The sequence below is a fragment of the Acipenser ruthenus genome, chromosome 54, assembly GCF_902713425.1.
Source record: "Acipenser ruthenus chromosome 54, fAciRut3.2 maternal haplotype, whole genome shotgun sequence".
NCBI lineage: Eukaryota > Metazoa > Chordata > Actinopteri > Acipenseriformes > Acipenseridae > Acipenser > Acipenser ruthenus.
The window spans coordinates 1,843,349-1,860,966 of record NC_081242.1 but is presented as its reverse complement, the minus strand read 5'-3'; the positions used below and the strand labels follow the sequence as shown (position 1 = coordinate 1,860,966).

Sequence of the window (17,618 nt, the reverse complement as noted above, 5' to 3'; positions counted from 1 at the left end):
TCACAGCATGCATCATATTCGGGCCGGGACATTTCAATTTGATGAGAATAATCAGAGTGTGACATTAACAGAAGTGACATTAAATTTGACTGTATTATGGCTACGTCTGTCTTCTTTTCAACCCCCCCTGCAAGCCCCACTTGTATTTAGCCCGGTCCAATGTGGTTTACTGGGGCAGAAGAGAGGGCAAACATGCCACATATGCCAATTGCACAGCTTCTTTGCTGGAAAAAGCCTTGCATTTAAAGGGTTAAATCACGTTGGGCTGCTGATTTCTCTGCCGGTACCTGACAAGGAGCAACCCCTCTGTAAGCCCCACTTGTATTTACCCGGCCCAACGTCGTTTACTGGGGAAGAACAATGGGTAAATATGGTCCAAAGTGATTGAACCCTTTACATGCAAGGCTTTTTCTTGCAAAGACGCTGTGCAATTGGCATAAATGCAAGGCTACTTATTCAACGTAAATATATAAAGAGTGAATAAGAAGCTGAGCGATTGGCATATGTGGCATATTTACCCGCTGTTCTTCCCCAGTAAACCACGTTGGGCAGGGCTAAATACAAGTGGGGCTTGCAGTGGGGTTGCCCCTTGTCAGGTACCGGCAGAGAAATCGGCTGCCCAAAGTGATTTAACCAGTTAAATTCAAGGCTACTTCTTCAACATAGACAAATACATTTATGCACTAAAAGCCTGTGAATAAGAAGCTGAGCGAATGAGAAGCTGGCGAATAAGAAGCCAACTTCAGCCTCGTCTGTAAAACCACAGACATGTGAAACGTTTGTATGTAAGTAAAAAAAAAAAAAGATAGAAGTGCTCTATTACTAAACAGCAGTGTTTATACCTCATTATACCTGGACTCTTGACTGGAGGGTTGTGGGTTCAATCCCGGATGAGGGACACTGCTGTTGTACCCTTGAGCAAGGTACGTTACCTAGATTCAGTATAAACAACTGGATAAATTGGTAACTGTGTGTAAACATAATGTGATATAATTGTGACAATTGTAAGTTGCCCTGGATAAGGGCGTCTGCTAAAAAATAAATAATAATAATATAAATGCAATCTGCTGAACTATTTGCATTTGACTTGGTATTTGTATATTCTGAAATATAAAAATTTGCATTTGAATTTCAAATCATGGGAAAGCTTCAGAAAAATTTCAATTTTAAACACTTTTCAATAATAATGCTCATAATAAAGTAGAGAGACTTTTCAGTATTGCTGGTAAAGTTGATTAACCTGAAAGATGCAAACTAAAGGACACTTTTGAGAACTTCATGTTTATTAAACACAACAATCAAAACAAGTAAAAAGAATAACTGTGCAATGCACACATATATAAATATATGCATATATCTCATCATTTATGTCAGTTTTTCACAAACCTGGTCCTGCGGGCCCACTGTGTCTGCTGTTTGTGTTCCAACTGAGTTCTCAATTATTAAATTGATCCCCCAATTGAACTAACAATTAGTGACTTAATGCAATGTTAGAAATAACTTGAAATATCCAACTCTTTTGGCTGCTTTCACAAACCCTGATCAGCACTAATCTTGGACTACCTTACCTGAGTTAACATTAGGTAGTCCTAGATTAGTGCTAATTGAGGCCTGTGCAGCCAGCCATTTCTACAAATAATTCAAATGCTCTGATTAGACATTTTATTCATTCAATTGAGGGTTCAATTCGTAATTTAAAGCTCAGTTGGAACACAAATCAGCAAACACTGGGTCCTCAGGACCAAGATTGGGAAACACTGTTTTATGTAACTTGCTTCCTATATTGGTACATACCTGTTAATTATTATGAACTATGTGATTACTGTGTTTATGTTGTTATTATATAAACTGCTTTCCTTGTATGTCACCTTGGATAAAGGCCAAATTCATGTTAATAAATTAACATTTGTTGTATGGGAAAGTATTTGAAGTCCATTTAGCATTTGTCACATATTTGCATTTGTATTTAGTTTGGTAGTAAATGTATCACATTTGCATTTGTATTAAGCAAATTCGCAAGAACATTGACATTGCCACTGGTCTCATCAATTTCCTACTACCTGGAAAACACAAGTATGCTCAAAACCATAACCATCAAATTTAACAATGGAGTCACCAATACCTTTCAAAGTTTATGCTCAAAGTTTGAAATCATGGATAGAGTCTACAGAGAGCAGTTCCCAGTCATTGGTGCTCATGCAATCACCATTCACAAATGTCAGGGGATGACTCTAAAAACAGTTATGATGGATCGTGGTAACTCCATTTTCTCCTATGGACAAAGTTGCGTTGCACTTTCCACAGTTACTTCCTTAAGCCGTATCCACCTTATCAACTTTGACCCCACCTGCATCTACGCATGTCAAACTGCAGTTGAAGAGTACCATCGGCTCAGAGGCATTTATTGTCCGAAGTTGAAAAGCTTGAAGGAGACTAACACGCACAAGGGACACAAGGTAAAAGATCATGCGCATTTCATTCACGAGCCATCATTAATGTTCAGGAACAGCAAAAGCCTCAGTCTTCTAAGAGAACATTGCACTTACACATCTATTCAGAGGCTTGAGCAACCCCAATTTCACCTCATGCTATGCAAATGAAACATTGCAGTGCCTTCTTCACTTGCAACCTCTGAAGGATTCATTAAAACACAGTCAACAAGAGGATATCAGGAGCTTTGTTCACAAATATGATCACTTGCCATCCACTGCGTCTCTAACTACTGTGGATATTTGTCACTTCTTAGGAGAACCTTTCAATAGAGGTGAGCAGCAACATGTTGCAGAGTTTCTCACCAAATTGTCTGAAATTTGTCCTGAAGTATCTTGCCTGGTTTCTGTCACAATAAGTTATGACATTCTATGTACTACATGTAACTACTGCTCATCAAACCGAGAGGTGTTGCATGTTTATCCTCTACATGTACCTGCTGGTACAGATTCCATGTGTTTGGAAGAACTCATTTATAGAAATGACAAATGGGCAATGATTCCTGGTAGCAAATGTAGGCAATGCAAAACTTCTCCAATCATGAAACGTGAACTTATTCAATCAGCAGGGAGACTGATTGCAGTCCAACTTATGCTTTGGGAAACCAAACCGGACGGGACCATTACAAAGTGACACAATGCTAAGTTTACTGCTGTGCAGAAGAGCACAATTACTGTGGACAACAGGAATTACCAATTAGCTTCCATTATCATACACCAAGGACAGAGTGTTACTTTAAGACACTATGTGTCTGTTCTTGCTGTGGGTGCTACTGGAAAATGGGTGCATGCAAATGATGCACTTATTGAAGTCAAACCATGGTCAAGAAATGCAAACAAAATGTATATGTCCTTTTATGAAGAGATCTAATGCTGTACAAATGTCTTAGTTCATAACACCACTATATCAAGGAGGATAATGTTTTTTTCCAGCATTAAAATGTGTTAGTATACTACCCTTTAGCACTGACATGCATATGTACCTTTTGAACCATTCATAACATTGTAGTTTTGTACCTACGTAAATATCAATATATCAATACTTACCAAAATACATATTGTTTTCACTACTCATGCAACTATAAGAATACAATGTTTACACTTTCAATACTGTCCAAAAGTCCCTTCTACCATTATTTTACTTTCAAATCTTTTCTCATTTCTCTTATATTACTACTCTACTTATTACTCTCTTGTAATGTCTGTCTGTCTATTTACTATACACATTCTCGAATATCTTTCCCTGGCTTTATTCATTATTTGATGAAGTAAAAAAAGAAGTGATATCTATAACAAAAACATTGTCAATGTAAAAAAAACAAGTTAGAAAAACGCAACAGCCATTTATAGGGGTGATATCAAACACAAAAGTCCAAGTTAGGAGAAGCAATTAGGCCACTCTTGTCAAGCATCAAGCAAATAGGCACACATGGAAAGGTGCTGGGGCCCAACATTCACATAATTCTTGCTTCTAACTTGGCGCCTTTTTTTGATCGCTCCACTTGAAATGCTCTTTGTATGACTTGAAGTGACTGAGACACACACTCACACACACTTGATGCTTGACAAGATTGGCCTAATTGCTTCTCCTAACATGGGCTTTTGTGTTTGATATTACCCTGTAACAGGGCGAGGTGCCCTGTACATTGTTTTGTTTATTTATTTTTAGAACGGGGTCCCCCTCCGCCCCTGTGTTATTTTGTGTTTGTTTTTTATGATTTATTATTTTTATGACGGCGAGCGCCGCAGGTTTTGTTATTGTAATTGTATATAAAAATAATGTGTAAAAAATAATGTGATATCTTGTAACAATTGTAAGTCGCCCTGGATAAGGGCGTCTGCTAAGAAATAAATAATAATAATAATAATAATAATAGATGACGGCGTAGCCGTTTGTTATTATTTAGTAACGTGGATGGGAAGCCCCATCCACATGGTATTTTAAAAAACTTGTGCAGAAGGTGGCCATCTCCCGAATTAATTAGGTGATTTAATTTGTTGCTAATTGGGAGATGGTCACCTGTTATAAAAGCCTGCAGCTCTCGGCACTCAGGGGTGGGTGTTTAAGAGGAGTGTAGGAGAGAGAGCGAGGAGAGCAAGAGCAAAACCGAAACTGAATAAAATAATACAAAACAGGAACAGTGACAGCGACTGCCCAGCCTGACCTGTATGGTTTATTTATTATTTTGTGTTCGAGGCTTGTTTTGTTTAAATATTTATTTTTGCTCTGTGAGCAAGTTTCTTTTTGTTAAAATATTTTATTTATTTTTGCTATTTAAATAAAACGTCAAACGCCACCTTAAACTGCAGTACTTGCCTGGTGTCAGTACTTCCCTTCCTGCTTCTGCCTGACGTCGGACCACTCGTCCAGCCTGTCACATACCCCTTTAAACGGCTGTTGCGTTTTTCTAACTTCTTTTTTAACATTGACATTGTTTACATTGTTTTTGTTATAGATAAATAAATGCATTAGATAGTTTGTCTTCGATGTTAAATAAAATATCTAAATTATGTTCATACAGTTTTTGTTTTTGATTATGTCTCAATCCTAAAATTCAAGGACAGTGATGCAAAACTTTTGGCCATATCTGTGTATGTTTTCCTTTTCTAATAGCTACCGATTAGAAAATCTATTTTGCCTGCTGCTGTGAGCCTATAGATGAATGCATGAGAAACTAGGAGGACCCCCTGTATGTGTGTGTGCACTGGATTCTTCTATAGATGAATGCATGAGATACTAAAAGGACCCCCTGTATGTGTGTGTGCACTGGATTCTTCTATAGATGAATGCAAGAGAAACTAGGAGGACCCCCTGTATGTGTGTGTGCACTGGATTCTTCTATAGATGAATGCATGAGATACTAAGAGGACCCCCTGTATGTGTGTGTGCACTGGATTCTTCTATAGATGAATGCATGAGAAACTAGGAGGACCCCCTGGATGTGTGTGTCCAGTGGTTAAAGAAAGGGCCTTGTTGCCAGGAGGACTCATTGTGTGACCCTGAGCAACACTTAACCTCCTTGTGCTCCATCCTTCGGATGAGACATAAAACAAACAAGGTCCTATTGTAAGTGACTCTGCAGCAGCAGCAATTGTTGTTGATGCATAGTTCACCCCCATGTCTCTGTAAATCGCTTTGGATAAAAGTGTCTGCTTGGTGACTAAATAATAATAATAATAACAACAACAACACAAATCTTGCTTGAAGTTGAACTCCTCTTTATTTTGAAATATATTTCAAGGAATTTGAAAGCATGAGCATAATGTTATAGAAGCAGGAAGCACAGAAACAAGGTTTATCAAACAATTCATTTTACACAGAAAAAAAAAAAAATTCAGCGCATCATCAAGTTGGTTAACATGAATCCCACACCTTATTTAATTAGCAAAACATTAACAGAAAAAATATCTTGGTGGCCAGCATGCAAAATAACTACCAAAATTAGAGTATAGCTTTAAGTATCAGCAAGGTCAGCCAAAATTATTCTCTGCAGTGTTAAAGTGATAACATTCAAAGTATAAAATATATGATGCATTAAAAGAATAGCTTTCATTATTGCCAACAGATCCTACAAAGCACACTCAATGTTGCGCAGTATAATAATGCTGACATGTTTTGTAAAAGCTTTACATGGTCATTGTATACACTGAAAAACATACAGTTTATATTACTTGTGTGCTACAAATTGCCAATAGAAATAATTCTTGGTTTTTTGTTGCAATCACTAATTAATTAGACAACTAATGATCCTTAAAGATTAAAAAATAAAATACAATCATTTAAACACAGTTTTTATATCTAGGAGAAAATATTTTTAAAAAAGATCCCAGGGAACATAAAGGGTCGTTTTGAGTTTTTATACAAGCATTTTGAACTGTCGTATTCCTTTCACATAGTACTCAATTCAAGGGGGGTCAAACTCCAGTCCTCAAGGACTGCAGGGTCCTCTGGTTTTTGTTCCAACTTAATCTCTCAATTAACTTAATTAATCTAATCATTTGTCGAATTGGACATGTTTAATAGTTTTCAAAGGTCTTTTACAGTTGATGATTAGCTTTTATTTACTTCACGTTAAACACCTCATTTATACTCTTCAGTGCTTGTTCCTTTGTTATGCTTTTCCATTGCTCTGGGATATTAGCAGGCTTTGCATGATACTCAACTGCAAATTCTTCATTAAATGTAGTCAGCACGTACTTCCAGTAGTCAGAGGCTTCAATACTGGGATCAGGGGCAATGTTCCAGTCAGGATAGAATTTCCGATAGTCTTTATAGGGATGAGGCTTCCACTCTGTGTCACTATTCCTAAATGTATTTTCACTGTACACACGAGTTGTGCATACACTTACAGAGAGTTTATTAGATACTGAAGATCTCCATCTTCCCAGCCCTTTGGGTCGATGCACTGATGCGTGGTGTTCTTTGTGGTTCTTGCCTCCTGCCTCACAGGGGACCATGCAGAATGGACACTGCTTTCCACAACCAAACACCTTTCTGAACAGCTCGTCCTGTGGCTTGAATGGCAGGTTGATAAGTTTCTTCTGGATATCACACCATTGAGAAAATTCGGCACTTAGAGATGTCTTCATTTGTTTAAGGTAATATTGAAGATGCCCAATGAACTCCTTCACGCTTGCTTTGTCTTGGATAAGTTTTAATCCAAGATCATCTGTGGAAATCACAATATCGCTGCTCAGAACACTGCAGACATTTTCAACAAACCCCGATATGGTTTTGATATCGCGTGTCGAGGTTCCCTCGTTTTCTGCCCTTTTCACGGCTGCTTGTATTTTCTCGGTTATGGCTTCGAGACGTTTCAATTCTAAACATGAAAGGCCGTTGAATTTAAAAAACTCAAGAATACAATCAAATATCCACTTCTTGACAAAATCATTGTAGTTTCTAATGTATGACACATAGTTTTTGCATGTATTGTCTTTCAGTAACTGCTTCAGAATTGAATGCTGGAAATATGACCGGGTGCTGTATTTCACAGAGTCTGCACCAGTCAGCATTGCATCTACAATATCTATCCCAAGGGCTTTGTTGACATACTCCCTCACTGCAAGCTTGAGGCAGCGCTCAGTGAATTCTTCAGCCTTCTTTCGGCTCTGATCCTTCTCACGGTAAAGATCTATCAAGTCAGAACAGTACTGTGACCTGGACTTTTCCAGATGTTTCAGGGGGTCGTTGACTTTAATAAAATCTTCGTGCATCTGTTGAAATTCCCTGGCTGCAAAGCCACAGATGTGCAACTTCAGATCAACTTCAAACTGTGCGTTCAGTTTCTTAATTTCCTTCAGCTTGCCGTCTATCATTTCCAACAGCTCTCTGGTGTAGGTCTCATGGTAGTCAGTTGTTGTGTGTTTTCTGTCAGATACAAACTGGCTGCTCTCTGTTATTACACATTGAGCCATAATATTTGCTTCCTCCTTTTTGAACTTTTGCGCAGTTATGCCCATAGCATCAGTTATGTGTTTCTTGAACCAGCAACGTTCAAAGTATTTGTCGTTGACTGTAAACGAGGTCACTCCATATTTAGTCAAATCGCTGGCCTGATTTATCACCATCTTAACTCCACCTCCATGTCTATCCAATTGTTTTCTCAATTGATTATAAACATCTAATACAATGTCTCGCTTCTCTAAACCTTTGAAGTCCAGTTTCTTCACTGTCTCTTCCCACATCTTTTCAAATTCCTTTTCCAGCTGCTCCTCAGATAAATCCTCACGTCTTTTCCTGCAGTCTCCAAGCAGTTTCAACACTTTTTCTTCTAATATTGCTTTATGCTTCCCATTGACATCATGTACCTTTTTCATTCCGTTTTGAAAATCAATAGCTGCTGTCAACTTGTTTGTCACAGAGTTTTCAATTTCAATCCTAAGAGTTTTGATGCTTATCTCAAAGGTTGCTCTGTAGCTTTTTACAAGATTAACATGTCCCTCCTTACTTTCATAGTATTTAGTCAATTTCTCCAGAGTGGTCTCTTCTTGTGATGTCACCTCTTTTTTTAAGCTGCTTAGAAACTCAACTTTTGATGACTGGTTGCTGGTATTTGAAATCCTTGTCTCAGCAGTTGCCAGCCAGTTGTACATGTGCTTCTGGAAGTCCCATTCCCATTTACCATATTCAACACACAGATTACTGTAAGCCTCAGCCACTAGACTATTTCTGAAGCTGAAGATGAAGTTCTCATGTTTAACGGCTTTCCACAAACTTCTCATCCACTCCAAGAACTCGGGAAGAGTTTGGTATTTGCAGCTTTTTAACACCTCAATCAAGCTCTTCTTGAACTCATATACACTTTCACTGTAGCCTGTGTTCACTGGAGCCATTGGTGGAATACCATGCCACAGGCCTGGGATGTACCAGTTACTGTGTTCGGGATCATACTCCATGACATCTGTGAGTTTTATGTTTGGATCTAGCTTTTCCATCCTGGCAGCAGCCTGTGTCATCTCATTCAGCTGTTCTAGAAGCTTATTTCTGTCCCTTGCATTGTTGTCATGAGCAGACACGTCCCCCACATTCTGGTGCACAAACTGACAGTTTGGTTTCTTTCCCAGTTTCTCCATTCTAAGAAAGGCATGCACCACGATCTGTAGGATATCCTTCATCTCTGTGGAGTTCTCCATTGCAATGTTTATTATGGTGATGTCACTCAAACCTACAACCAGTGTTGCAAGCTCATTGTCATGTTCATAGCTGTCTTCTAGTTCTGCCAGTTCTGGAGATTTCAGACCTTCAGTGTCAATTACCAAGATAAAATCACAGTTCAGCTCTTCTTTAAGATCCTCTTTGACTCTGATTAACAGCATGAAGGCTCCTCTCGTGCATCTGCCACTGCTAACTGCAAACTGAACCCCAAACATTGTGTTGAGGAGGGTAGACTTCCCAGTGCTTTGGACTCCCAACACTGTTACAACCAGCACCCTGCTCTTGTGTTGGACTTTCTCATGGAGCTTTGTTAAAACACCAGTCATCCACCTTACAGGGATATTTGATGCATCTCCATCCACCAGCTCAAGGTGGAAGCCATCCAACAGCAGATCAGCCCCCAAACTTGGAAGATCTTGAAATTGCTGGCGATATGCATTATTTGAGGAAAGGGAGCACGCTGCTTCATAAAGCTGGCCCATCTCACGCATGAAATGTTCCATTCCTAAAGAGCTGTTTGATATTTGTCTATCCAGGTCTGCAATTATCTCTTTGTTCTCTGATAACTTGCAACACTTTTCTTTGTATTCATCACGAAGACCAGAAAGCTTCTTTCGTGCTTTAACATCCAAATTCATTCTCATCCACTTTAGAAAATAGGATCGTTCTTCTTTGCTTTCATTGGATATGGCAGTGATGAAACACTGCATTGCTTCAGACATATCATAACTGCTTTGTTGTTGTCTCAGTTTCTGTTTTTCACTTTGCAGATTGGCTTTATATTCTTCAATAGGCTGGTCTCCTGCCTTCCGTAGTCTGTACTCCTCCTTTTCTATTTTAGCCAGCTCCTTCCAAAGCTTCCCTTGCAATGGCAACTGATCCTCTTTATATTGCACCACATCGTCGATTCTGCATGTGATTTCTGCAGCACTTCTCTTGGCGTTCTGACATTCAGTGCAGTCTTCATCTACACGAATCCCCAATTCATGTGCTTCAGCAGACATGCCTTCAATTGTCACTTTGTTTTGACAGTTTTCCATTATGCCATTCATAGTTAAGCGCAGTTTTGACACAAACTGTGCATCATTGGTCTGCTGTTTCTTAAATAGGATCTGACTTCCACATAATTTTAATTTTGATGCCAAGTCTTTCAGAGAGTTTATGTTTTTCTCTGTCTTATTTGGAAAATTTGCAACCAAAAACAATTGGGCTTTAATATTTCCTGCAGAGGACAAGAGATTGCACTCGCTCTCCGCAATACTGTCAAAAAATATGAAGACTGCTGAGGATGTTTGACATAAAATGGAAAACTGTTTCTGAAAGGAAAGGAGATCTCCACGAAGGTTGACAACAGCTACAGGTTCTGGAAAGATGTCTAAGTTTTTCTTGCCAGAAGGAAGGTACCAACCTATTTCCACTAGACCGTTTGCAATTCTCCGTGGAACATTTCCACATTCCATATCACGATGGATGAAGACATCATGGTACTGCTGGGGGTTGCTGAGAACCTGATTCAGAATCTGAGACTTTGATAAACTACAGTCACCCAGCCTGACAAAAGAGATCATTGGCATGGCAGTGCTGACTATACTGTCTTCTACAAACCCTTTTGAGTCGGCTAATGAACAGGGTCTAAACTTCTTCACAATGTCTCGCATGGCCCACAGCATTAATGTACACTGACTGGTGCTGCAGTAAGGGAGCAAGAGAGGTACAGCAAACTGGCACATCGACATTTTTGACATAATTTCCTGCTGCAGGAAGCTATCTGAGCACAGAAAGAGTGCTGCTAAGAGATCAAGTGGATTGATTGTATTACTGTCTTGATCATCATTACTACCAATAAGTTCAAGAACACTATCAAGGTCTTGCAATGCTGTGTCTGTATCTGTCTCAGCAGCACTGCATATTGTACTGAGAACTGTCACATTTACCATCATGAGTCTTTTCAGAAAGCACCAGGGAAGTTTTTTCAGTGACTGAATCGGTTCATCTGTAATACTCTCTGTACCGATCTCAAGGACAGTACTCAATGTAATCTTGCCTGGGAAGTAGTTCTCCAGTCCCAGCATGCACAGCAAATCTTCTAGATGTGTTTCTGAAAGGGAAACAGTAACAGGTATCCATTTAACTTAAGTACTTTTGTACATTGAAATAATGCTTCGCTGGTGACTACACTTGAACACACAAAATGCACCAATGCCCTATTTATGCATATTAGGTATTAGGTATTAGGTATGAGACAACTGTGGTCTCAGTGGAGGCTGATTGGTTTATACAAGCAATGAATATGCTTGTCACTGACTATTATACTGCAGATGTACTGCCCTGTAATGCCTATAAGTCACCTTGAATAAAGGTGTCTGCCAAACTAATTAATTAATTAATTACAATAATAAAGAGCAGGAGCATCATTTGTGAGCGCATACTTACATGACCTGCTGTGTTAGGCAAACACTCTTCTAGTCTGTTACTGATTTCTCCTGGTTTGATTTTAACAGACAGAAAATTCAGTCATTTATTTCTTATTTCGGCAAGTAAAAGCTGTTAATTAGTGTCAAGTGTTTTCAGCTGCTTCATTCTCCAGCCTGCCAGCAGGTGGCAACATTGGACAACAACTTGCCCGAGGTTCAACTTAAACTCAACTGCAAAGCAATAACCCATCTAGCACTATCGTATGAGAACTCATGTCTGTCCTTCTAGAATCACAATATTTAAAAAGAGATAAAAACAAATCTAGGTGTAACTGCTTCTGTTGATTAAATAGAGCCCGTTGGGTTTACTGCAGCATGTAACCACTCTATACTGAGTCAGTATGTTGTAGGATATACTGATTTACAATCCCTGTTGAAGTGAGTCAGTTCCAATGTTATTTAGAAAATTCCAGCTCAAGTGGACCAATGTGGGGTCTGATTGACATTTTTTTGTATCAAAGGCTTGCATCAATTAATTCCTGTTTGGCCCTTGAAACATTGTTCAAAATGATACTAACTGTTACTGTCTAGGTCAAGCTTCAGACCCACAGGGCATGAGCTACACAGCTGTATTGCATGAATACAACACCTTCCCTGGAACCCTTTTCTCCATCGCATGGGGTTTATGTATCATCACAAATGTATGAAATACAAGAAATTGGTCTACTTGAGCTGGAGTGAGACAAAAAGGAAGTATAGATGCTCTACGAGGCTAATACCCCGAGTTGTAGAGAACTGATCCTTACTTGTACAGACAGATGTTGAAATAGGCGTGCTCTGGGTCCCATTCTCCAGCACTGTGGTGACTGTGAAGCTGTACTCTCTCCCAGGCCTCAGCTTAGATATGAGAGTGGAATTGGAGGGTGCAGTGATGGAAAGAGGGTTGTCCTTGACAGAGCTTGAATAGGTGATTTTAAAACTGTGAGGGATCTCATCCAGACCAGCAGGACTGCCCCAGCTCAGAGAGACAGAGTTGCTTCCCACTGAGTCTATCTTTATCTCTCCAGGAGGAGATGGTTCTGCAAAAGAAAACAGAACTGATGTAGCAACAAAGTAGACTGAGAGACTATTATTCAGAAGAGTTGTAAATAAATAATTCTTACTTATGCAGACAGATGTTGAAACAAGCGTGCTCTGGATCCCATTCACTAGCTCTGTGGTGACTGTGAAGCTGTATTCTCTCCCAGGTCTCAGATCAGAGATGACTGTGGAACTGGAGCGTGCAGTGATGGAGTCTTGGTGACACCTATCAGAGCTAGAGTTGGTAATGTAAAAGCTGTGTGGGATCCCATCCATATTCTCAGGACTGCACCAGCATAGAGAAACAGAGTCGCTTTCCATTGAGTCTATCTTTATCTCTCCCAGAGGGGACACAGATGCTGTGGTAGTGGATGGACTCTTTGTTGGATCTGATGGAACCATGACAGATGTGTCTCCTGTAATCTCAGGGATATTGTGTGCTGGTGCACTGGAGGTGACAGGTGACTCATTTTCTGCAAATTCAGGGATGCTGTGACCTTCAGCAGTTGAGGTGGCAGGTGCAGTGTCTTCAGCAATCTCAGGGATATTGTGATCTTGAGCAGTGGTGGCAGGTGTAGTGTCTTCAGCAATCTCTGGGATACTGTGATCTTGAGTAGTGGAGGTGACAGGTGCAGTGTCTTTAGCAATCTCAGGGATGTTGTGATCTTCAGCAGTGGATGTGGCAGGTGAAGTGGCTTCAGCAATCTCAGGGATATTGTGATCTTGAGTAGTGGAGGTGGCAGGTGCAGTGTCTTCAGCAACTTCAGGGATATTGTGATCTTGAGCAGTGCAGGTGGCAGGTGCAGTGTCTTCAGCAATCTCAGGGATATTGTGATCTTCAGCAGTGGAGGTGGCAGGTGCAGTGTCTTCAGCAATCTCAGGGATGTTGTGATCTTCAGCAGTGGAGGTGGCAGGTGTAGTGTCTTCAGCAATCTCAGGGATGTTGTGATCTTGAGTAGTGGAGGTGGCAGGTGCAGTGTCTTCAGCAATCTCAGGGATATTTGGTCCAGGAGCAGTAGAGGTGACAGGCGAGGTGTCTGCTGGACCCTGAGGTTTGTCCTGGTCTTCAGGATTTGGGGTGATGGGTGTAGCGTCCAGAGTTCTCTCTGAGCTGGGCACTTCTCTGGTGTCCTCAGCAAAGTGAGTGATTTGGCTGACCTGCGTTTTCTTCATTTCTACCTGGAGTTCAGCCTCTCGAGCCCCCTCACCTGGCACGCTCATCTCTGATGACATCTCCGAGGTTCCTGCAGAGGGATATTTCACAGTGACTGAATTACAGGCAAGTCTTGCATCTGAAGCAAGAGCAAAATCTAGTGCATTGCTTGCAGTAACAACCTATGGCAGGATTTTTGAGTGAGGCCAGGACTGTATACAGTTGAAGCTACAGACACAGTGGTCATACTATATAGTAATAGCTAACAGAAACAGCTTCATGCAAAACCTCTATTTAAAGTTTTATACACAAATCTTGATTTCTGTTACTAGCCGCTTAAATTGAACTCTAGTCACGTTTCACAACAGGTGGACTGCTCCATTTTCTGTAGGGGTGTTGTCTCTCAAATGAGCTGAGCTGTCAATGTCAGCTTACTGCATTGCCAAACATAATCACATAATTTCCTCATAAATCACGTTTGCAGTTTGATACAACTGCCAAAATATCCTATAAAATGGCACTCGCTTTATTAATAACAGTTCTGCCCGGTGTAGGGTCAGAAAGTGGTACATCGTCAGACTGTGGTACACATACCAAAACTTGACCCGTGTAACACCAGAAAATGGTACGCTGTCAATGCTGTGATTAGCTACTGCACAAATCACTATGAAAAGGCAAACTGTACTTCACCCACAAAATCATATATGTTTACAATTTTAGATAACCCAATTTGTTATCAGTTAAAGTCACATGAATTTATTGAATTGTAAAAAAATATATATATTAAAAAGAACTTTAAGGGCCAAACTCAGTACATGGTACCCCTTTCAGACGGGCGTTTCCTTGTTTTCTGAGCTAAAATCATTTGGGCATGCCCGGGCAAACACAGTACACACATCAGTTTTGACCACGTAGCACGAAATAACACGACACCGGTATTGTCATTTCTTTTTGCGATTCATCCTCACAGTATTTAAACACGTTGGATACAATTTCTCTCGTGTGACTTTTAAAGTGTTTTATCTGATAAACCTGTTTTGTGAGAAGACATTGTCTTGTGTATTTAAATACCTCTAATAACTGTCATTCTTTACGGTTGTCTTTTTACCTCAAACACACGGGAACAAACTCGCCTCCGCCCCTTTCTTTTTTAAAGAAATGAACTCATCTGCGCGAGACAGTCTGCTTCAAGTTCATTCCCAGCTACTGTGCATCGGACAATTTAGCTTGGGACAGCAGTAACTTTCTGCATAATTATTAACACGCTGTTCAATATCGCAAGATAAAATCTGTCTTGTGATCTCAACACCAGCTTGAAATGTTTGAAATGTTAAGATCCTTTGAAATAACATAATCAAATCGCGTGAAAGCACATTTGCATACAAACTCCAGATTTAGCTGGCCAGTTAAACATTTAGCTAAATGTTAAATCTAGTTAAGAGATTTAATATTTATTTAAATATTTAACGAAATGCTAAATCTTGTAACTAGATTTATAAATTATATCTGAATGTACACATTAAAAAACATATTTATTTTCACAACATTTATAAATCTGGGGAAAAAATACAAGATTTACGTTAAATCTGGAAAAAGAGACATGTTAAAATATTAACGCTTTTTTTAAACAGGGGCAGCAGTGTGGCGTAGTGGTTAGGGCTCTGGACTCTTGACTGGAGGGTTGTGGGTTCAATCCCCAGTGGGGGACACTGCTGTTGTACCCTTGAGCAAGGTACCTTACCTCGATTGCTCCAGTAAAAACCCAACTGTATAAATGGATAATTGTATGTAAAAATAATGTGATATATGTATAATGTGATATCTTGTAACAATTGTAAGTCGCCCTGGATAAGGGCGTCTGCTAAGAAATAATAATAATAATAATAAATAATAATAATAATAATAAACATGGCACCCCATATGATGTGTGTGTATATATATATATAGATAGATAGATAGATAGATAGATAGATAGATCTCACAAAAGAAGCGAGCCATTATACTATATAACATGAACACATTCAAGTTCCACTTTAAAAGTTTGAATGCTTCGTTTATCTAACTGGTATATATGCATGAGGTGCAGGGAGAGTTTAATGCTTGTACTGTACCTACATTGCTGTATGGTAAATTCAAAAAACTTTGCTATTGACAAAAAAAAAAATCACAATCTGAATTAAACACACCGTGTACACAGTTGTTGTTTTTCATAGACCAAAATAAAAATAATTAGAAATGCAATCTATAAGTTCCTTACTTTCCTCCTTCTTGTCTTTCCTTCGTTTTTCTGATGTCTTTTGACTTTTTCTCCAGGTCCGGTTCTGGTTTTCTCAAGCAAGCGCTCCAGTATATATACGGAACCTCCCCAGCAAATAAATATCCATATCGCCTATCCCACAAATGAATATCCAAATAGACTATCCCACAAATGAATATGCATATAGACTGTCCCACAAATGAATATGCATATCGGCTATCCCACAACTAAAAAGTAAATGCTGACTTGCTTTCAGTTTCGATATCATGGAAGTGTTTTGTTTCTTTTTTTTTTTAAGTCAAAGACAGAAGCAGGGGATGGCTTTCCAGGAAATAACGTGATAAACTGACATACCAGCTTGCCAGTTCCGCTTAAAATCCGCGGGATTGGGCTTGCCCGTGCCGGCAGTCGCTTACAATTGTGCTTAGTCGCTTTTTCCCATATTTTAGGCTCGTTTTTGTTCCTGATCGCTTATGTCAAAAAATGTCATATAAAGTACTGTCCTTGTTTTGAAGAACGAGGTTTCTATGCATAATTATTAACACGCTGCAATATCGACCTATTAACACACAGTTCAATATCGCAATCTGTCTTGTGATCTCAACACCAGAGTTTGAAATGTTAAGATACTTTGCCACGAGGAAAATGTCAGGAAAAAAGCGTCTCATTACTGATTTATCAGCACCACGGGGGTCAAGCACCAGCAGCATTAACATCAATTTTCCCTGCATTACATCACTATTGCAGACGCAATACATTCAATTAAATTAGCAGGTCGTGGTTCCTGGTTAGCAAAAGCAGATATATCAGACGCATTTAAAGTAATGCCAATCCATCCTTCTCTCCGTCACCTGTTTGGTATATGCTGGGAAGGGAAGTTTTATTTTGCCACTCAATTGACTTTCGGCTGCCGCAGCAGCCCGAAGATATTTGATACCCTGTCGGAAGCATTATGCTGGATACTTCTTAATGTCTATCATGTCCCGTTCTTGCTCCACTTGCTGGACGATTTTTTCGTAATTTCTCCTCCTTCAGATGCACCAGCAGAAGCGATTTCCAATCTTAAAAGCTTATTTTCTGAAGTTGGCGTTCCGCTTTCAGAAGAAAAATCAATCGGTCCCCTTCATTCTTTGGAATTCCTTGGAATCATTCTAGATACAGAAAAGTTTGAAGCCAGCCTGCCTGAGTCTAAACTTAACCACATTCGTTTGCTCATTCAGGATTTTCAGATCAGTAAAACAATTAAAAAACGGGCACTGCTTTCATTGCTGGGTTACTTTAATTTTGCAATACGTATCATTCCACAGGGGAGGACGTTTATATCTCGGCTGCTAGCGCTGGCATCAACAGCAAAAAATCTGGACTCCTATTTAAATATCTCTTCAGAAGCTAGGAAAGACATTAAAATGTGGTCTGCGCTTATTCAGCACTGGAATGGTCTCTCTATGTTTTATGATGATTTCATTTCCGCTCCTCACGATATGGCTTTATTTACTGATGCCTCATCTCTGGGATTCGGAGGTCTATTTAATAATCAATGGTTTTGCAGTACATGGCCTGAGGAAAT

At 39.6% G+C, this 17,618-nt stretch overlaps 1 protein-coding gene across 1 annotated transcript; it reads right to left on the bottom strand.

The window, feature by feature from the left end:
* Window positions 1-5,687: 5,687 nt before the first annotated feature.
* Window positions 5,688-16,273, bottom strand: LOC117398258 (interferon-induced very large GTPase 1-like). The gene is made up of 4 exons (XM_059016992.1): window positions 16,052-16,273; window positions 12,725-13,885; window positions 12,368-12,640; window positions 5,688-11,245 (listed from the first exon to the last, which is right to left on the bottom strand). The coding sequence occupies exons 2-4, from the start codon at window positions 13,872-13,874 to the stop codon at window positions 6,552-6,554; spliced, it is 6,117 nt and encodes a 2,038-aa protein (XP_058872975.1). The 5' UTR covers window positions 13,875-13,885; window positions 16,052-16,273; the 3' UTR covers window positions 5,688-6,551.
* Between the last annotated feature and the right edge of the window lie 1,345 nt (window positions 16,274-17,618).

Excerpts from the sequence above, each read along its gene's own strand:
- LOC117398258 (XM_059016992.1), bottom strand. The coding sequence starts at position 13,874 with ATGTCATCAGAGATGAGCGTGCCAGGTGAGGGGGCTCGAGAGGCTGAA. Across the intron at positions 12,641-12,724 it reads TTCAACATCTGTCTGCATAA|AACCATCTCCTCCTGGAGAG; the intron begins GTAAGAATTATT and ends TTTCTTTTGCAG. Across the intron at positions 11,246-12,367 it reads TTCAACATCTGTCTGTACAA|AAACACATCTAGAAGATTTG; the intron begins GTAAGGATCAGT and ends TTTCCCTTTCAG.